Raw genomic sequence first — 22627 nt, 5'->3', positions numbered from 1 at the left:
TTACAAGGGACTGACAAAAGCTTTAAGTGGGAGGTTAAACCGAACTCTCAGCTTCCCTAGGAACTAAACAATCAGATTAAGTCACTTTATTTCAAATATTTGATTAATCAAATGTTAATTTCAATTAATTAATTTGTTAATCGACATATCAGTAATAAAATTTTGAAACTAGGGAAGTAATCACTAATTTGTTGTGCAGTGCAAGCATTAAATAATCTATTCAATAGAATCGTGCTCATTAAATGTGTATAAATAGCATAAATAATACTATCAATTAAGTAGTATAATAAATACTATTTACTTAATAGTATAACTGATACTATTTAATAAATACACATGCCTATCTCACACCTCACCTACCCCTGTACACTGTAGTAGTACTGCGTTATAGTGCACCTAAAATGAACACAATAAAACATTTGAGTATTATACCCAACAATGACCGGCGAACTGATAGCTACTTCAGAAGCAATGAAACTTTTCTTAAATCAAACACAGTCTCACGACGTTATCACGCGTTACACATAACGTGACGTCATGTTACACATAACGTGATGTCACGTTCGTTATCGATACAATGAATCGTTGGTGCAAATAAAGACCCGCTTAACAATTAAATCAAAGTAATTTTATCATTATCCATGATTATCATTCCACTTATAGCTAAGTATGTTATTTATAGCTAAGTATGTTATTTATAGCTAAGTATGTTATTTATAGCTAAGTATGTTACTTATAGCTAAGTATGTTATTTATATTTAAGTATGTTATTTATTTTTAACCGAAAATAAATAATTTGTTTACTTTTGGGTTGCAGCTCTTAGTCGGACATTTTGATTTAAAATCACGAAATAGTCACTACATTAAAAATCATGAAGTAGTCACTATATTACTAGTCATCAAGTAATCACTACATTTCTAGTCATGAAATAGTCACTACATTATTAGTCACCAAGTAGTCACTGCATTACTAGTCATGAAATAGTCACTACATTATTAGTCACCAAGTAGTCACTGCATTACTAGTCATGAAATAGTCACTACATTATTAGTCACCAAGTAGTCACTACATTTCTAGTCATGAAATAGTTACTACATTATTAGTCACCAAGTAGTCACTGCATTACTAGTCATGAAATAGTCACTACATTATTAGTCACCAAGTAGTCACTACATTTCTAGTCATGAAATAGTTACTACATTATTAGTCACCAAGTAGTCACTGCATTTCTAGTCATGAAATAGTTACTACATTATTAGTCACCAAGTAGTCACTGCATTACTAGTCATGAAATAGTTACTTGAGTTACTAGGTTACATAAGGAATCACAGCACACTTTGTAAACTAATTAAACAGAGTTTGTCAGCAACATTTGTTACGGGTCAGCGTTTAAAAGCTAATTTATCAGCCACCATACGAGTGAGAAAATTGTTTCAAAAACTTGATGGATTTTATCTTTGCAGGATTTTGTTTCATATCTTTTTTGCTAAAAGTTTCTTTCAGAGATCCAATTTAACACGTTTGAACCTTTTCAAGAAAGTTTGAAGCTATTTTAATCACGCCTTTAGACTATACAGATATTTAACACATTATTATAAATAATTTTATTTACCTTTCTTTTTCTTCTTAGGTTTCTCCATCCCTTTTTTCGCCAGCTGGGAAAACCATTAGTTAGTTAATTGAAAAAGTAAAGAGAGAGGTAAAGTATACATAAAAATAATACTTTTAATTGGAACTATTATCTAATTGACTAATTTATTGATTAAAAAATCTAGAATTTTCTTACCGTAGGTATGGTCTCGTTCCTAACGTGAACTAAGTTTTCTTCTATTTCCGTCAGTTTCCTTTCTAAGAACCGCAAATTCTTCAGAGCTTCAGTTATTTCCTAGGAAGAAATAAAGATGTAAAATATAAAGTATCATTACATTAAGTAATTATAAAGAACTAATTTAGTGAATCGTTAGTCAAGTAGAAGTAACTAATCTTAGTCAATCAGTCAATAAGTGAATTAGGAACTCTAGTTTTTCACCTCAGCAAATTTAGGATTAATTGTAAGGAGCTGGTGAGCCAGTCCCTGCACGGCTCCCCACTCCAGATCGTAGTGAGTACACAGGACCCAACTTATCCACTGATCGCAGCTAACAGAACCCCCCAACTCATCTATATACTGCTCAGTCAGTTTGCTCTTACGTGAACACTTGTCTCTAGTGACGTCACATGGCGATGTGACGTCACGTGGTGTGACGTCACGTGTCTTTTTATCACAGATACCGGCCTTGTATTCCAGGCAACTGTCTGAGGAGTTGGCCGGGAGTTCGGTTCCAAATATTTCGTAGTATTTGTTGAGCAGAAATCCTGGTGACGTCACTTGTCCTGGTGACGTCACGTGACAGGGAGGAGGGGTGACGTGCGTGAGAGAAGAAGGAGAGAGTAACTCTACCTCATCATGATGGAGATATGGTATACTGTCCGCCTCCAAAGTAGAATCACTAACTCTCCCCTTCTCAAGAGATCCTGGTTCTATAACATGTGGACTGACCGTTACCATGGTCACGTGACTGACCGGAGCATTATTCCTCCGGTCTCTGGGAGCCGTCTTCCCCCGTTTAGACCGGGATTTCCTCTTTCTAGGTCTAACTGTCACGTTTGTGTGCTCCATGATCATTTCCGGGAATGCCATGTCCCGGAGTTTGTCCATCACCTCCGGATTCTGGTCCGCAAACTCCGTCAGTTTGACTGAGCGGGGCAGGGAGTTTGTGGGCTCTCTCTTGTTCACTCTCCTCGTTATCTTTATCTTCATCTCACGTTTCTTTACTCCTGGACTGCGCAGGCGAGGAGGAAGAGTCCTGTACTTGGGGAGAATGTCGGGGTTTGGAGACGAGACAGGGGGTGTGGTGACGTCACGTGGTGTGGTGACGTCACGTGGTGTGATGACGTCACGTGGTGTGGTGACGTCACGTGGTGTGGTGACGTCACGTGTTAAGTTTAACGAGGGAGATTGCCTCATGTAGGGGGATATGGATCTGTCTGTATCGTCTGGAGAACATACTCCTGGACACAATACTTCCGCAAAATGTAGGATTATTTGCTCAGTTTTACGGTCAGTCAGTTGGTCAGTATCTGTCAGTCCCTCAGCTATCAACTCAGATTTAGTATTCTCAGTCAGTTTTTCAGTTACCAAGTCAGTCAATGAGCTTTCCTTTAAAAAATTTAAGTAAAAGTCAAAATATAGAAGTTTGTATCAAAATCAGTCGTATGAATTATCATAGTATAGCGGTGAGTGGAAACGAAGGAGTACTTCTTGAAAAAGTTATAATAAATTAAAGTTGAACAAATTGCAGCACAATAAAAAAGAGGGCAGGATAATGATGTAACTAACTGAGTCAGGTATAGCGTTGTTGTCAGAACCAGGAGGGGGAGGCCCGGTCATGGAGTTAGGAGCGAAGTCTTCCGGGGCGTTATTTCCTGCTAGCGAGTCTAACTCTTCCTTTATGTGTCTAGGAGGGTTTGTAAGGATTCAATAGAAATCTACTAATCTAAAATATTACCCTCAAATGAAGAAACTCGTCACGTGACCATTGTGAGGGTATTCAATAAGAGTGAGTATTTAAAACACATAACAACTTACAGTGAATAAACTGCAGATTTGTTAATCATAGTTACCATAGTTACACTACTAGTTACCATAGTTACTTACAGTGAATATACTGCAGATTTGTCTATTTTACTCTTCAGCTGTTGTGTGAGAGTGTTTAATGTGTGTAATAACATTCGCTCTATCTGATCTGTAGGCTTGTCTCCTGTCTCTAAACTGAAAGAGAAAGTGTGTGTTAACAAAGCGAAAGTCTCCTGTCTCTAAACTGAAAGAGAAAGTGTATCGTGTGTTATCAAAGCGAAAGTCTCCTGTCTCTAAACTGAAAGAGAAAGTGTATTGTGTGTTGTCAAAGCGAAAGTCTCCTGTCTCTAAACTGAAAGAGAAAGTGTATCGTGTGTTATCAAAGCGAAAGTCTCCTGTCTCTAAACTGAAAGAGAAAGTGTATTGTGTGTTGTCAAAGCGAAAGTCTCCTGTCTCTAAACTGAAAGAGAAAGTATATTGCGTGTTAACAAAGCGAAAATCTCCTGTCTCTAAACTGAAAGAGAAAGTGTATTGTGTGTTAACAAAGCGAAAGTCTCCTGTCTCTAAACTGAAAGAGAAAGTGTATTGTGTGTTAACAAAGCGAAAGTCTCCTGTCTCTAAACTGAAAGAGAAAGTGTATTGTGTGTTAACAAAGCGAAAGGCTTGTCTCTAAACTGAAAGAGAAAGTGTATTGTGTGTTAACAAAGCGAAAGTCTCCTGTCTCTAAACTGAAAGAGAAAGTGTATTGTGTGTTAACAAAGCGAAAATCTCCTGTCTCTAAACTGAAAGAGAAAGTGTATTGTGTGTTAACAAAGCGAAAATCTCCTGTCTCTAAACTGAAAGAGAAAGTGTATTGTGTGTTAACAAAGCTAAAGTGAAAATATATCATCAGTTAACGAAGTACACAAAGTGAACGAGAAAGTTGGTTTTAGTGGATATAAAATAATGGAGGTCTAATTTAGTTGATATCGATAAAGGAGGATTAGAGGTAATCTAAAATATTTAACTAATAAGATAATTAATTATCTATACCTAGATGAAGTGTGATTTTGAGAACGTTTAGACCGAGGAGGAGCAGCCATTGTCTTGTTTCTTCTGAACGGGAGAACTCCCTCTTCGTCCGTCAGCTCCGCTTCTGAAACTGATATTTCCTTGTTAATCATATTTACCATAGTTACACTACTAGTTACCATAGTTACACTACTCCGCTTCTGACACTGATATTTCCTTGTTAATAATATTTACTTTTTCTTGATAAAATCAAACGTGTGAGAGATTTTGAAAAAGTATCAATTTTTCAGATTTCAGGACCATGAATGACGTATGTGGAAATTAGTGATGATGGGAAATAGCCTTTATGGGAAATGAAGACAAAATATGTGTTATTTAATAAATTGATGAAATGCCAAATTTAAAATGATGAATCTTTACCCAGATATTTGAGCCAAGTTTGTGATAAGTTCCAATCTAGGTGCCCCAATATCAGCTTATCTGTTACCATAGTTACACTACTAGTTACCAGCTTATCTGTGTTATTCTCTAGTGACATGTGATTAGACAAGGTGTGACTAGACAAGGTGTGATTAGACAAGGTGTGACTAGACAAGGTGTGATTAGACGCACTCGCCAGGTTTGGTGTATGTAGTGGATCTGTGAGAAGGATATATTGTCAGACAAATACATGTGCTAAAATGATACATATAATATTGAAATCTTAAGTATTTAAAATACGATTAAAATACTGACTGAAATAAGTTTTATAAACAAGGAAATAAGGATTTACCTTTACTTTCATCTGGTTTAGGTACAGCCGGTCGCTGAAAATATCCTAGTTAATTATGTTTACTTATGAATGACAGTTTATATTATTCAAAGGCGATTAAAAATAATTAAACAAATGCAAATGTGTTGATGTGAAATTCAAGTAACAACGAACCAAATGGTTTGATAAATATCATGATTCATGATACAAGACAGAAAATATGGAGATTACATTGGAAATCACCGACAAAACGTCTTGAATTCACGTCGGCTAATGGTAAGGTTACCATGGTAACATGTATATTGTATGTATGTAATGGTGAGGAAGTCCCGAATCTTGTAGAATACGTTAATAGTTTACAGTTTTACACATGCGCTGTTTAATAATACGACTGCAGTAGAGTATAGACATTATCACATGACATTAAAACAACACAACACCTGATAACTGCTTACTTCGGTCATTTCACCACTCTGAGGATCAGGTCAATTAACTAATTAAGGTATTAAATAATTAACTAATTAAGGTATTAAATAATTAACTAATTAAGGTATTAAATATTTAACTAATTAAGGTATTAAATAATTAACTAATTAAGGGGCCGGGGGTGAGGGTCTTCATCAAAATTCTCTCGAAATTGACTTTTTAGTTGTTTCTGATAAAAGGGAGTGATATCTATCAGCTGCTTTTGGTCCCATGGAAAAATATTGTTCCTGGCCGAAATTATCGCTGGTCTAAGGGCAGCGCTTATGTGTAATTGTATTGCGCGAGCGATTTTCAATCACAAATTCTGAAAATCGAGTCTAAAAATCTATCTTCTCCCACATTTTTTGAGCAATCACCCTGAAACTTTCAGGATATGTTCTAGGGACCATTTAGAAGAGATTGATCATAACGATTTTTTGAGGTCCAAGATTTTCAATAGCTAACTTATAAGCTGAGAAATCATTTAACTTATTAATTGGTCAACTCATTAATGAATAGTATAAATGATTTCCATCGTTTAAAGCTTCTAAGTTCTACTCCAGTTTAACACAGTCCAGATAACGAACCTCTAATTTCCTCTTGTGCGCGGCTCGGAGTTGTTCCAGAAGAATTGTTATCTGCAGCTCGTTCCCCTTTACAATATCACGTGATGCAATGTCGCCAACCATCAGGTTGTTTTGCTGGGGACAAGTCAAGTCAGGGTAAACCAACACTTGTTACCATAGTTACACTACTAGTTACCATAGTTACACTACTTGTTACCATAGTTACACTACTAGTTACCACTTACCATAATTACACTACTAGTTACCATAATTACACTACAAGTCAGGGTAAACCAACAATTAAGCTTACAATTAAAATTTTACTTCCATTTCGCTTGATAACATGAGTAACTATTCACCCCTCTGCTTGAAGTGTGAGGTCATGTTAACCGAGGTTTCTACATGGACAACTGTATGATCGCATTTACCATACACAATTTTTATAACTTTGTTAATACTCTGTACATGAATTAATCAAGTGTTGTTTTACTGATCTTGGACAATGAACATGAATGTACAATAATTGTATAATAATGGAACGTTTTGACACTACTAGTTACCATAGTTACACTAATTTTGACACACTAAAAATTTACTTTCCCTACGAGGATTGTTTGACCAGACAAGAAGTCTCGTTGCTGAAATGTGAGAAAATGATAATCTCCTTTGTGACTTGTTTTTCATTTCCTTTACTTAACTAAAGAAACTCCGAGTTTAATTAAAACTAAACCAAAATCAGATGCTCCAAATTCCACCTTGTATTATATAAGGTATAATATATAAATAATATCACATACTACTTGAAACAATCTGCCAAAAGTAAACCCTAAAAATAGTCGCACCTTTGAGAAGGCTAAACACTAGTTACCATAGTTACACTACTAGTTACCACAGTTACACTACTAGTTACCTTTGAGAAGGCTAAACATTTGTCGATGTTTGGTAGAATTTCTACCCTAAGTTTAGGGTCTTTGTTCAAGTCTGACACACGTTCATCGGCTGAAATTTACGTACGTTAACAATGAAATATTTCTGTTGCAATTATTGAATGTGAACAAACAATTAATACACTTGATGTTTTGGGACAAAGTGAGAGTCTCCACTCAGTTTTTCAAACAAATAGTTGATAATAGTTGAAAACTATACGTTTGAAAAACGGAGTGGAGACTCTCACTTTGTCCCAAAACATCAATTATATGATCGACCCACTCAAAAGAGCGAAAACAGATTGTTAATACACAAAGCACCTAACAAATGCTATTACAGATGGTTACCATAGAAACAATGTTGTTGAGAAAGAATTTTCAACTTTCTTAACGATCATATTGTGTTTAATAAGATGGAAAAGTAAATAATTCGACTGAACCATAATAATTAATTAATTAATTAATTACCTATACTATGAAGCAGTTGGGCCAGTGTTCTGCCGTCTTTCATTGAGTCGTGTATAGAAAAGACAGGCACGTAGTCTTTAGTTTTTAACATTGAGTTCGCCCACTTTGTCAGTTCCTGAACAATGAGTTAGCTTAGTGTTCATTCTATGTAATTACTAGTGTAACCCGTGCTTAATCTTGACTCTTGAGTTCCCTGCCAAATTACCTAATTACCATTCTTATGTAATTATATTTATATAAAAATGCTTATTCAGAATTAACGATACGAATTTTAACTCTCACCTTTTTTATGGCAGGATCTTCCATGTGCACATCGGGCAGACTCCCCCTGAAAATTTTAACATTTCATATTTTCCCTTTTTATTTTCAATCCTTTCGTTTCCCTTATTCGTCCTGATATTTTATCATTCAAATATGAACTAATGTAAAGTAAATAAACTAATGTAAAGTAAATAAGTGAGTTCCACTTACGAAGATACGGACACTTCTTCGTCGCTCCTGCATGCCACCTCCTCATTAGAAGGCTGAAACATAGTTATTAGTAAATAAATGATAATCAATAGAGCAATAGCGTATTGATAGCGTATTGATAGCGTATTTATCTTACGTTGAGAGTATTAATCACAGCTGAAAAAGTGAGGTGCACAGTTAAGAGCTAATGTGTAAGTTAACATATAAACAGTATTAGTTCAGGCTAACAGCTAACTAATCGTTACCATAGTTACAACACTTGTTACCATAGTTACATAGGCTAACAGCTAACTAATCGCTCTGGTAGCAGGGTTTAGCTACACTAATTGCTCTGGTAGCAGGGTTTAGCTACACTAATTGCTCTGATAGCAGGGTTTAGCTACACTAATCGCTCTGGTAGCAGGGTTTAGCTACACTAATCGCTCTGATAGCAGGGTTTAGCTACACTAATTGCTCTGGTAGCAGGGTTTAGCTACACTAATTGCTCTGGTAGCAGGGTTTAGCTACACTAATCGCTCTGGTAGCAGGGTTTAGCTACACTAATCGCTCTGGTAGCAGGGTTTAGCTACACTAATCGCTCTGGTAGCAGGGTTTAGCTACACTAATTGCTCTGGTAGCAGGGTTTAGCTACACTAATTGCTCTGGTAGCAGGGTTTAGCTACACTAATCGCTCTGATAGCAGGGTTTAGCTACACTAATCGCTCTGGTAGCAGGGTTTAGCTACACTAATTGCTCTGGTAGCAGGGTTTAGCTACACTAATTGCTCTGGTAGCAGGGTTTAGCTACACTAATAGCTCTGGTAGCAGGGTTTAGCTACACTAATCGCTCTGGTAGCAGGGTTTAGCTACACTAATCGCTCTGGTAGCAGGGTTTAGCTACACTAATCGCTCTGGTAGCAGGGTTTAGCTACACTAATCGCTCTGGTAGCAGGGTTTAACTACACTAATAGCTCTGGTAGCAGGGTTTAGCTACACTAATCGCTCTGGTAGCAGGGTTTAGCTACACTAATCGCTCTGGTAGCAGGGTTTAGCTACACTAATAGCTCTGGTAGCAGGATTTAACTATACTAATCGCTCTGGTAGCAGGGTTTAGCTACACTAATTGCTCTGGTAGCAGGGTTTAGCTACACTAATCGCTCTGGTAGCAGGGTTTAGCTACACTAATCGCTCTGGTAGCAGGGTTTAACTACACTAATCGCTCTGGTAGCAGGGTTTAACTACACTAATCGCTCTGGTAGCAGGGTTTAGCTACACTAATTGCTCTGGTAGCAGGGTTTAGCTACACTAATCGCTCTGGTAGCAGGGTTTAGCTACACTAATCGCTCTGGTAGCAGGGTTTAGCTACACTAATCGCTCTGGTAGCAGGGTTTAGCTACACTAATCGCTCTGGTAGCAGGGTTTAGCTACACTAATAGCTCTGGTAGCAGGGTTTAGCTACACTAATAGCTCTGATAGCAGGGTTTAGCTACACTAATCGCTCTGGTAGCAGGGTTTAGCTACACTAATCGCTCTGGTAGCAGGGTTTAGCTACACTAATCGCTCTGGTAGCAGGGTTTAGCTACACTAATCGCTCTGGTAGCAGGGTTTAACTACACTAATCGCTCTGGTAGCAGGGTTTAGCTACACTAATCGCTCTGGTAGCAGGGTTTAGCTACACTAATCGCTCTGGTAGCAGGGTTTAGCTACACTAATAGCTCTGATAGCAGGGTTAAGCTACACTAATAGCTCTGATAGCAGGGTTTGAGGGTTTAGCTACACTAATAGCTCTGGTAGCAGGGTTTAGCTACACTAATAGCTCTGATAGCAGGGTTTAGCTACACTAATAGCTCTGATAGCAGGGTTTAGCTACACTAATAGCTCTGATAGCAGGGTTTAGCTACACTAATCGCTCTGGTAGCAGGGTTTAGCTACACTAATCGCTTTGGTAGCAGGGTTTAGCTACACTAATTGCTCTGGTAGCAGGGTTTAGCTACACTAATTGCTCTGGTAGCAGGGTTTAGCTACACTAATCGCTCTGGTAGCAGGGTTTAGCTACACTAATAGCTCTGGTAGCAGGGTTTAGCTACACTAATAGCTCTGGTAGCAGGGTTTAGCTACACTAATAGCTCTGATAGCAGGGTTTAGCTACACTAATAGCTCTGGTAGCAGGATTTAGCTATACTAATCGCTCTGGTAGCAGGGTTTAGCTACACTAATTGCTCTGGTAGCAGGGTTTAGCTACACTAATCGCTCTGGTAGCAGGGTTTAGCTACACTAATCGCTCTGGTAGCAGGGTTTAGCTACACTTATCGCTCTGGTAGCAGGGTTTAGCTACACTAATAGCTCTGGTAGCAGGGTTTAGCTACACTAATTGCTCTGGTAGCAGGGTTTAGCTATACTAATAGCTCTGGTAGCAGGGTTTAGCTACACTAATAGCTCTGATAGCAGGGTTTAGCTACACTAATAGCTCTGGTAGCAGGGTTTAGCTACACTAATTGCTCTGGTAGCAGGGTTTAGCTACACTAATAGCTCTGGTAGCAGGGTTTAGCTACACTAATAGCTCTGGTAGCAGGATTTAGCTATACTAATAGCTCTGGTAGCAGGATTTAGCTATACTAATCGCTCTGGTAGCAGGATTTAGCTACACTAATTGCTCTGGTAGCAGGGTTTAGCTACACTAATTGCTCTGGTAGCAGGGTTTAGCTACACTAATAGCTCTGGTAGCAGGGTTTAGCTACACTAATTGCTCTGGTAGCAGGATTTAGCTATACTAATCGCTCTGGTAGCAGGGTTTAGCTACACTAATTGCTCTGGTAGCAGGGTTTAGCTACACTAATAGCTCTGGTAGCAGGGTTTAGCTACACTAATAGCTCTGGTAGCAGGGTTTAGCTACACTAATAGCTCTGGTAGCAGGATTTAGCTACACTAACTGCTCTGGTAGCAGGGTTTAGCTACACTAATAGCTCTGGTAGCAGGGTTTAGCTACACTAATAGCTCTGGTAGCAGGGTTTAGCTACACTAATAGCTCTGGTAGCAGGATTTAGCTACACTAATAGCTCTGATAGCAGGGTTTAGCTATATTGCAGCTATCACAAATTCTTACCCTTAAAAGAAGGGAAACGTTTAAAAGATTCTGAAAATTTCAAACTATTTTGGAAACATTGGAATCAAACGAAGAGAATTTATAAGCCACTTTCGATTCCACTTTAAGTTGAACTTTTAATTAGTAAGATTGAACTTCTCATGGACATTTCGCTTATAAACCTGAACGAAACCAACCACATTACAGCTGATTAGTGGGAGCATAGTAGTAGTGATTAGTATAGTTACTACTATCACTGTAGTAGTAGTAGTAGTAGTGATTAGTATAGTTACTACTATTACTATTACTATTACTGTAGTAGTAGTAGTAGTAGTAGTGATTAGTATAGTTACTATTATTACTATTACTATTACTGTAGTAGTAGTAGTCGTAGTGATTAGTATAGTTACTACTATTACTATTACTATTACTGTAGTAGTAGTAATAGTAGTGATTAGTATAGTTACTACTATTACTATTACTATTACTGTAGTAGTAGTAGTAGTAGTAGTGATTAGTATAGTTACTATTATTACTATTACTATTACTGTAGTAGTAGTAATAGTAGTGATTAGTATATTTACTACTTTTACTATTACTATTACTGTAGTAGTAGTAGTAGTAGTAGTGATTAGTATAGTTACTATTATTACTATTACTATTACTGTAGTAGTAGTAGTCGTAGTGATTAGTATAGTTACTACTATTACTATTACTATTACTGTAGTAGTAGTAGTAGTAGTAGTAGTGATTAGTATAGTTACTACTATTACTATTACTGTTACTGTAGTAGTAGTAGTAGTAGTGATTAGTATAGTTACTATTATTACTATTACTATTACTGTAGTAGTAGTAGTAGTGATTAGTATAGTTACTACTATTACTATTACTATTACTGTAGTAGTGATTAGTATAGTTACTACTATTTCTATTACTATTACTGTAGTAGTAGTAGTAGTAGTGATTAGTATAGTTACTACTATTACTATTACTATTACTGTAGTAGTAGTAGTAGTGATTAGTATAGTTACTACTATTACTATTACTATTACTGTAGTAGTAGTACTGAATTGCGACCAGAACTAGTCGCAAACCGCTTGCTACTCTGGGAACCAACTCATGGGGTGCGGAGTAGGGGGAGACCAGCCATGACTTATGTTGATAGCTTACGAGCTGACACGGGTCTCAACGACACTGGAGAAATGGGCGGACTTATGGCGGATAGAGTTTTATGGAGACAGCGCATCAATACTCGGACGCTGAAGCCGCCTTAAGTCAAGTCAAGTCAGTAGTAGTAGTGATTAGTATAGTTACTACTATTACTATTACTGTAGTAGTAGTAGTAGTATTAGTGATTAGTATAGTTACTACTATTACTATTACTATTACTGTAGTAGTAGTAGTAGTAGTAGTAGTAGTGATTATTATAGTTACTACTATTACTATTACTATTACTGTAGTAGTAGTAGTAGTAGTGATTAGTATAGTTACTACTATTACTATTACTATTACTGTAGTAGTAGTAGTAGTAGTGATTCGTGGAATGGTAATCCTCACATTGAGTTAAAAGGTTGTGGAGGGCCAGGTGTAGCCTAGGGGCAGAATACTCTCAGAAGTCAACATTTAATATAGCTCAAGAAAATTATATCATTATATTTTTACCTCATCAGGAAGAGACAGCTCGATATCATCTATTTTCATATCTGACCCCTTATCTGACCCCTTGTCTGAATGCCTATCTGAGTTTTTATCTGACCTCCGATCGAACTGTTTCTCTGATGACCTGACATAAAGAAAGTTTAATATTCATTAAAACAGCCTTTTTTCGAAAATCTTCGATGTTTCTTTGTGCATTTTGAGTCTATTACTAAAAAATTATAATTAGGCTTAAAAATAACTAGATCCAGGGACTAACAAAGAGGGGGGGGGGGATCATGAGTATTTTTGAGAATTTTTGAATCTGAGAATTTGGCCATTTTCGCCGGGAACACTCAAAAATTGTCCACTCAAAAATTGGGATATACCAAATTATTTTTGTATGTGGTGTGTGTGGTTAGTTTAGTGTGGTGCACTGGACTAACCAGTGCAATGTGGTCCAAAAATACTCAAAATAAATTTTTGAGAATGAGTTTTTCGCCTCTCCTGCAAACTTGTCTCAAAAACACTCAAAAATAATTTTTGGGAATGAGAATTTGGCATTTTCGTCGGGACTCTCAAAATACTCATGACACCCCCCCCCCCCCCCCCCTCCCCCCACCTAACAATATAATATTACAAAATAACCAATACTAGTGTAACCCTTGCCTACTAGTTATAATCGAACCTGTTCGAGTCTACTGATTTCCTGCTCCTATCAGAGGTGACTGAAACGTTACTTTTCTTATCATTCTCATTATCTGGTTTAGGTGGCGTCCCTTTCTTTTTCTTTCCTGCGAGTTAATTGTATCACAATTCCACCTATTTTACCTATCTATATTGTTTGTGTAAATAAGTTCCCCCGGCCCCAACACCAGGGGTGAGAGGGGGCAGGGGCCGTACACCATGGGTGTAGGAAGAGAGGAGGCAGGGGCCCACACCAAGGGTGTAGGAAGAGAGGGGGCAGGGGCCCTACACCAGGGGTGTAGGAAGAGAGGGGGGCAGGGGCCCTACACCAGGGGTGTAGGAAGAGAGGGGGCAGGGGCCCACACCAGGGGTGTAGGAAGAGAGGGGGCCCACACCAGGGGTGTAGGAAGAGAGCGGGCAGGGGCCGTACACCAGGGGTGTAGGAAGAGAGCGGGCAGGGGCCGTACACCAGGGGTGTAGGAAGAGAGGGGGCAGGGGCCCTACACCAGGGGTGTAGGAAGAGAGCGGGCAGGGGCCCACACCAGGGGTGTAGGAAGAGAGGGGGCAGGGGCCCACACCAGGGGTGTAGGAAGAGAGGGGCCGGGCCATACATAATTCTAGCTATTTACCAGGATGTCGAGGTGAGGATGATTTTGGCTCGTCAAAAGTTATCTGGAACGCCATCCCCGGTTTAGAGGGAGGAGGCGTGTAAACTCTCTCCTCAAACCTCTGAAATTATAGGTTTTGGAGAGGTGGTTAACAGTACGAGATCTGTAAATCCTCATAACTGGATTATGCTGACTCTCGTTGACAACTCTCTGGTTGAACAAAATAAAAATAATGCAGCTGAAACTTGAAAGTTATTCAATGCGAAGTATTCAGCAGACCATATCACTTAGAATATTCGATTTCAATTCAATGTGATCAGGACAAAGCGCGCGCAAATATTTGCGCGGGAATAATCACAGAGTTGTCGCAGCGCGCTACAAATATCGCCATGATAAAATTGGCCAGATTGGTACATAGTTCCTGGTTCGTGGCAATCATGATGCAGTCTCGGGTCTCCAGTTATTCTTAGCACTACGATCTATCCACAACAATTTAATGGTAAACAGGCCGTTAATACTAAAACCTTTCGTAGCCGACCAAATTAGCTTCCTTGGTCCCATGGTCAGAGAACTTTCTAGAGGTGTCATATTCCTAATTAAATTACACGTGCAAGCAGAAATGTGAGATAAAAATGAACGCAAACAAGTCTCACATACTACAAAATAACTTGAAAAATTCCGCACACTACACTGTAAACTGTCTTTCAACTCAGAAGTAAAATACAAACAATTGAAAATTAAAAATTTATTAATGAACAATAATAATTAATAATTATTTAAACTCACAGGCTGAGGAGGATTTCGATTATTACGTCTCTCTTCGACTGGAGGGTACGACCTGACAACATTATAAACAGTCAGTACTTACTGGGTACACATAAAGAGTGGCGCTAGTTTTGCTAGTTAAGAAAGAATGGCACTAGTTTAGAACTATGATAACTATAGTAACTATGGTAGTTCAGTACCTGTCAGTGTTGCGGTCGTAGCTGCGTTCGCTATACTTGTCATCCTCGTAGAAGCCGGATGTGGGTCGCGCGGGGCTGTCATGGTTACCATGGTTACCATTATAGCTCCTGAGAAATTAGTTATCGATACATTATTAAATACTGGTTAAAGTAATGTAGAATAACCACATACACTAGTAACCACATATAGATAGTAACATAATTACATAGTATAATTAGTGAGAGCCTAGGTATTGTTGAATATATTCGGTCAAGTGCTTTAATAACATTTTGTGAGAATATGTTATTACTAGTGTAACCCGGCCTTATTAAGGTGATTATTGTCCTTTTCAGACTAACTTGCTGCCGGTTATAGATTCAAAGTTTTATTTCATCAGGGAATAATGTTCACTAACTCATTTCCCGTTTAATTTCAATCTAACCCGAGCCATGTTTCGCAAATTTGTGCTACTGGGGCAACGCCAATAGTCTGCGAGGAAGAGTTGAATGATATAATGAAATGACAGACTACAGTGTGTTATTCCCCCAAAATCTACCCAAGCCTTGATCAAACTGAAAACGTCGTTAATTTGCAACTTTATATATCAGTCTGAAATGAAGAGCAGTGTGCTGTTATTAGCAAGGTGTTTTCTGGCGCTCTCTCCCACATAACCAGAACATTATATATATATAATAATATCAATATATTATTATATATTACACACTCACATTATATATAATATCAATATATTATTATATATTACACACTCACATTATATATAATATCACTATACTATTATATATTACACACTCACATTATATATAATATCACTATATTATCATATACAACTCTCCATCATTACAAGCTTGTGGTTCCCTTAGTTTTACAGATTCGGAACTAAAATCAATTATTACATGCAATCAACAAAGATAGAGACATTTTGACGGCCGATAATGCTGTCCAGGTTGCAATTTATATGAGATTTCTGCTGTAAATCATACAAATATATTTGGAAATTATTATATATCCCGCAGATCGTGCATTAGAATTAATCAACAAGTATATTAATGTATGTGTCTATGGGTTACATTTCATGGAATTCGATGAAAATGAACCAGAAAGAAAGAATACCACAAATTAAGGGAGAGGGGTGAACCCCCCTCTTAATTAAGGGAGGGGGGTTCAGTGTGAACCCCCCCCCCCCCCTTAATTAATTTCATCCCAGACGTGTTATCCCAGACAAAAGAAACATCGGCTCTGAAATTTGGATTCTCACTGGAAGACTGGATATGCTGTACTTTCTCACCTCTTGAAAATGTTTTTGAGGTTTTTGTCTCGTTTTACACACTGACGCAACGCCTCTCTTCTTGTTACACTTTTCTTTCTGCACACAGGGGGCAAAGTCAGACACCTTACAAAATACACGCACACACTCACTCACACACACTCACATTACATACACAATACACTCACATTACATACACAATACACTCACATTACATACACAATACACAATACACTCACACATATTCACACATATTCACACATACTCATACTCACACACACACACACACAAACTCACACATACAAAAATAAAAAGTGGAGTCATTTACAAATATCACAGACCTTTAAATAAAGAGTTGGTAAAGAAATAGAGACGTACAAATTCTAATTAATTAATATTTGCTGTCTGCAGTATTTCCTATTAACACGATTATCCAGGACTGATACTCAGAAACCTTAATGTTAAAGTTCTGCATCAACAAGCTAGAGGTAATATTTAGTTCGCTATATCTATATGCTAAATAGTTTACCTTTCTCTGGGAAACCCACCGCTCCTTGAACCGTTATCTCTGTCTCCACGGTAACCATTGTCTCTATCACCACGGTGACCGTTATCTCTAGATTCGCGCGGTGTGGGGTAGTCAGCGAAATCGTGTCTGTCAGAGTAGCCATCAAACGGATCAAACTCAGTAGAGTGACTGTGTCGGGGCGTCCTCTAAGAAAGAGAGGTTAATTAGGAGGCAGCCTGAAGGTTTTGTGAAACTTGTTTCCGAGACCGAACTTTTGAGGGGGTCCACGTCCCGGACCCCAGCCACGCCCATATTTTTTCCCTTTTTATCCCAATTATGCCAAATCAACTTAACATGCCCAAAACCCAGATTGGACAAAAATTGGCTGAGTTATGAACCAAAAACCAATATGCCCATATTTGGGATTAGACACCAAATTTGATAGATTTTTCGCCCATAAATTGATCAAATATCAATATTTTTGAAAGAAACCAACTTTATATAAAAGGTCAGCCTCAACTATACATTCTCTGAGATCTATTATAGCTTAATATCTATAGCTCTATAGAAATGTGTAAACAAAGGCAATAAGACCATCAAAAAGTTGGCAATTTTCACGAAAGTGACTTCACCACAGGCTTTTTTATTTTTCAATATTTTTCCATAAAATTTTCAAGATATGGGTAAAATTGCCTCAGGACCTTACTTATCGAGCCGGATTTTTGAGTTAGGCGGTAAAATTCTGAATTTAGGTTTGAACCTCCAATTCTGGTTGGTTAATTTGTATTGCGTGACTAGAATACAGATCTCTGATTGGTTAATTTGTATTGCGTGACAGGAGTACAGCTCTCTGATTGGTTAATTTGTATTGCGTGAATAGAATACAGCTCTCTGATTGGTTAATTTGAATTGCGTGAATAGACTACAGCTCTCTGATTGGTTAATTTGTATTGCGTGACTAGAAAACAGCTGTCTTATGCTCTCTTATTGATAATCGACAGGTAGAGATAATCTCGTGATTTATACAGAGTTACAAAGCCGATATTGATATTAAATTTCACAGAGATTGGACACAACATTATCATCAGCTGTATGTTTTACAGTATACACTTGCACAGTGTATAGCTTACTGTACAGTGTATAGTTTACTGTATATTGTATAGTTTATTGTACAGTGTATAGTTTACTGTACAGTGTATAGTTTACTGTACAGTGTATAGTTTACTGTACAGTGTATAGTTTACTGTACAGTGTATAGTTTACTGTACAGTGTATAGTTTACTGTACAGTGTATAGTTTACTGTACAGTGTATAGTTTACTGTACAGTGTATAGTTTACTGTACAGTGTACAGTTTACTGTACAGTGTACAGTTTACTGTACAGTGTACAGTTTACTGTACAGTGTACAGTTTACTGTACAGTGTACAGTTTACTGTACAGTGTACAGCTTACTGTACAGTGTACAGTTTATTGTACAGTGTATAGTTTACTGTACAGTGTACAGTTTACTGTACAGTGTACAGTAAACTGTACAGTGTACAGTAAACTGTACCGTGTATAGTTTACTGTACCGTGTATAGTTTACTGTACAGTGTACAGTTTACTGTACAGTGTATAGTTTACTGTACAGTGTATAGTTTACTGTACAGTGTATAGTTTACTGTACAGTGTATAGTTTACTGTACAGTGTATAGTTTACCGTACAGTGTATAGTTTACTGTACAGTGTATAGTTTACCGTACAGTGTATAGTTTACCGTACAGTGTATAGTTTACCGTACAGTGTATAGTTTACGGTACAGTGTATAGTTTACCGTACAGTGTTTAGTTTACCGTACAGTGTATAGTTTACCGTACAGTGTATAGTTTACTGTACAGTGTATAGTTTACCGTACAGTGTATAGTTTACCGTACAGTGTATAGTTTATTGTGTAACCTGTGTACAGTAAAGGGAGGGGATATAATATCATAGTGTATTACATAATATTATATAACAGTGAAGATAGAACAGTGAGGTCACACATTGATCTGGTGACATCTAACAAATGGATATTGAATATTGAATATAACACTTCTTAATAGTGTGAGCAAGCTCATTCTTTTAATTTCAGGAACCACTCTGTGAGAGTGTTATAAAGTCCCCCTGTACGCGTTGTGTGTTATAGTCACTTCACACCGCTGGTTCACTTTAATACACTTACTCGCGTGACTAGAATACAGCTCTCTGATTGGTTAGTGTGTATCACGTGACTAGAATACAGCTCTCTGATTGGTTAGTTTGTATTCGAGACCAGGTGTGGTTATCTCCATAACTAGGACTGTACAACTTTAACCTGACTAGGACTGTCTTAATTTCCTGATCCCACTAAATAAGTAGTAAACTCACTAAATAAGAGATACTACAGGGGCGTGCCCCTGAGATACTACAGGGGCGTGCCCCTGAGGTACTGGAGACTGAACCTCACAGAGTGTGAGAGTAATTAGTGTAGTGATTAGTGTAGTGATGCGGAGAACCTTGAACAAGTTACAGAGCTAAGTGTAAAAAGTATAATTAACAGGTTCTTACTATCAACCGTTTGTGAGCTTGATAATAAATATAAACACCTAACCTTTCCTCATGAGAATCAACAACCGAACTGCCGGTCCTCCAACCCCCTCTCTGGAAACCCTCATTACCCCTCCCCCTGAACACCCTGGCCTCATTACCGCAGCCTCTAGAATCTAGATGAGCTTAACACTGTACCTCTATAAATCTACACATTGTACACTGGTCCCTAGTCACTAAGGCTTGCTAACATGCCCTCTTAGTGTGGTACTAGTACTAGTGTGCCCTCTTGTAATGGTAAACTAACTCGTCCGTACAGTGACACATTGCACTTCTAACAATGACACGTTACACGTATAGACTATTGTAAGCTACACTGAGTACATGGCAGCAATACTTCACTTTCACTTTCACTTTCACTAATGTTTAGTTATTGTACTGAGACACCTACCGGATTAATATCTAATTGAGTACGATGATTAAGATACAGAACCATTTTGTAGCTGAATTAATTAATTAAGGAACAATATTAGGTCAGCACTGATAGTGCTGTTACAGTGTATTAGTGTATAAGATTTAAAATAATTACGACACTACATATCTATTTTATTGGTGTATAAGATTTAAAATAATTACGACACTACATATCTATTTTATAAGTGTATAAGATTTAAAATAATTACGACACTACATATCTATTTTATTGGTGTAGAGGATTTAAAATAATTACGACACTACATATCTATTTTATTGGTGTATAAGATTTAAAATAATTACGACACTACATATCTATTTTATTGGTGTATAAGATTTAAAACAATTACGACACTACACATCTATTTTATTGGTGTATAAGATTTAAAATAATTACGACACTACACATCTATTTTATTGGTGTATAAGATTTAAAACAATTACGACACTACACATCTATTTTATTGGTGTATAAGATTTAAAATAATTACGACACTACACATCTATTTTCTTGGTGTATAAGATTTAAAATAATTACGACACTACATATCTATTTTATTGGTGTATAAGATTTAAAATAATGACGACACTACACATCTATTTTATTAGTGTATAAGATTCCATGTAAAAAGCCGAAACTTGTCGAGTCACAAGCCTGAACCAGATACGTCGTTTTCAAGTCTTCATGATCACCACCAATCTTAACTAATACAGTGTACTATTACAGTATTAGTATCACTAGAGGTATTAGTATTACAGTGTACTTTAGTATTACTAAGGGTATATTATCGAACAGTAATCAGTAAAGAAAACATACTTTACAGTACATCTTCACGTCACATTGTACCATGTAGGTGACATGCCAGTGTAACTGTGTAACCATGGTAACTGTGTAACCATGGTAACTGTGTAACCGAGTAAGCGTACACTCTACACACAACTCGTTGTAGAAATTAAACTAAATAAAATAATAAGTTCTAAATATATAATTGTAGTATAATAGTACACTGTACGTTGTACGTCACACTATAGTCCTATGTGACAGCTTTACTACCCAGCTGTAGTGCTATAGAAATCTCATTTCTGACTAGAATACAGCTCTCTGATTGGTTAGTTTTTATCACGTGACTAGAATACAGCTCTCTGATTGGTTCTCTGATTGGTTCTGTATTAACAGTTGACTGTAGTGTTGACTACTAGTAGTAGTAGTGTACTGTTGACTGTAGTGTATAAGTGATAACGTAAGAGCTGTATTAAGGTATCAACTAGAAGTAAAAACACACACAGTACACACAGTACACACGCATCAACACACACTACACACGCATCAACACACAAACTAACAAACTGACACTTAGCTACATACACGTCAGGAGGAGTAGCTAGCTATAATGCTAGTTCTACTGCTATAGTGTTGCTATAGCAACTAGTGCTACTGCTATAGTGTTGCAATAGCAACTAGTTCTACTGCTATAGTGTTGCTAGTATTGTAGCTACAATGCTAGTTCTACTGCTATAGTGTTGCTATAGCAACTAGTTCTACTGCTATAGTGTTGCTATGACAACTAGTTCTACTGCTATAGTGTTGCTAGTATTGTACCTACAATGCTAGTTTTACTGCTATAGTTGATTAAGGAGCAATTATTTTTTATCTCATTATAACATAAAATTTCTCAATCCCAATTCTGAGTCTTATCTCTCATAATCAACGGGAAAAATATACGAGAGAGCTGAGACTCAGAAGCGGAGGTTATATAACGAGAGAATTATAAATGTCGGACATGGGAGTTTTTGTCCACTGGTGTACTCTGTAACGGGTGGCAGCGGGCCAGAAGCAAGGACATTTTTTTCCCTACTCTTGCCGAAGGCAAAAAGATCGTAGGGAATAAGTAATCGGGTTTGGATATATGAGGTGGCCCGATGGACCTGCGGTGATGAAAAAAGTCTGCTCCTTCGCAATATAGACCAGTCCCCTATAATTAAGTGTATAGGAAGCGTCTGTTATGCTGCGCGCGACGCTAGCCATGTGTTAATTAATTACAGTGAAATTACTCCTTCGCAAAGTTATTTTCCGCAATTTTCTGGATTCATTTATTGTTGATGCGCGGCGCTGCATTGGACAAATAAATCGTCAATTTTTACCATGCACGAATCCCACTCGTTTATAAAAAACATATTAATTATTATGTAAATATGGTGCACTTTTTTCCAGTCACACTTTTCACTCAAAAGAATTAATGGTACAAGTACATGGTAGGGAAAATTGATCTTGCGTGGTTTAACCGCGGCGAAATTCTTGTTTAGATTATTGTGTGAGAAAATATCTCATAAGACTCAACAGAACTATTCAGATGTTGTTAATTTTTTCCTTTTCACCCTTTTGAAAAAAGGCAATAGTGAAAGGTTACGAATGGACGTTTTTGCAGAAAAACGAGGATTTTTGAGATAGCGGTAGGTGGGTCAAATATATGTCGTGTTCCTTACTTACTTGCTTCCGTTCGTTACCATGTCAACTTGCCGCGCGCACGCGCACGGGGATTGCTTGCGGAGATGTGGTGTATAGCTAGTCTGTGGTCAATGAATGCGCGGCACGAGCGTATTTTAA

At 37.5% G+C, this 22627-nt stretch overlaps 1 protein-coding gene across 18 annotated transcripts in view; it reads right to left on the bottom strand.

Annotated features, from left to right (window-relative positions):
• LOC134824622 (uncharacterized protein DDB_G0284459-like) overlaps positions 1-22627 on the bottom strand; it is a 132526-nt gene that overhangs the window by 5837 nt on the left and 104062 nt on the right. For 5 of the 18 annotated variants that reach the window (XM_063836552.1, XM_063836550.1, XM_063836554.1 and 2 more), the window contains 21 exons: positions 17025-17209; positions 16517-16594; positions 15231-15338; positions 15052-15103; positions 14287-14386; positions 13659-13764; positions 12998-13118; positions 8276-8328; positions 8087-8132; positions 7805-7919; positions 7321-7409; positions 7007-7048; positions 6432-6545; positions 5835-5852; positions 5401-5434; positions 5049-5267; positions 4650-4758; positions 3699-3812; positions 3381-3498; positions 1788-1886; positions 1614-1656 (listed from right to left, as the gene is read on the bottom strand). In XM_063836552.1, the coding sequence (XP_063692622.1) occupies positions 1614-1656; positions 1788-1886; positions 3381-3498; positions 3699-3812; positions 4650-4758; positions 5049-5267; positions 5401-5434; positions 5835-5852; positions 6432-6545; positions 7007-7048; positions 7321-7409; positions 7805-7919; positions 8087-8132; positions 8276-8328; positions 12998-13118; positions 13659-13764; positions 14287-14386; positions 15052-15103; positions 15231-15338; positions 16517-16594; positions 17025-17209 (1963 nt within the window). Of the gene's footprint in view, positions 1-360; positions 397-1613; positions 1657-1787; positions 1887-3380; positions 3499-3698; positions 3813-4649; positions 4759-5048; positions 5268-5400; positions 5435-5834; positions 5853-6431; positions 6546-7006; positions 7049-7320; positions 7410-7804; positions 7920-8086; positions 8133-8275; positions 8329-12997; positions 13119-13658; positions 13765-14286; positions 14387-15051; positions 15104-15230; positions 15339-16516; positions 16595-17024; positions 17210-22627 lie in introns of all 18 variants that reach the window. The other 13 variants (XM_063836559.1, XM_063836561.1, XM_063836565.1 and 10 more) reach the window with 8 other exon arrangements.

This window comes from Bolinopsis microptera, chromosome 12, assembly GCF_026151205.1.
Source record: "Bolinopsis microptera isolate Bmic1 chromosome 12, MBARI_Bmic_1.0, whole genome shotgun sequence".
Classification (NCBI taxonomy): domain Eukaryota; kingdom Metazoa; phylum Ctenophora; class Tentaculata; order Lobata; family Bolinopsidae; genus Bolinopsis; species Bolinopsis microptera.
This window is presented reverse-complemented; position numbering and strand designations above follow the sequence as displayed.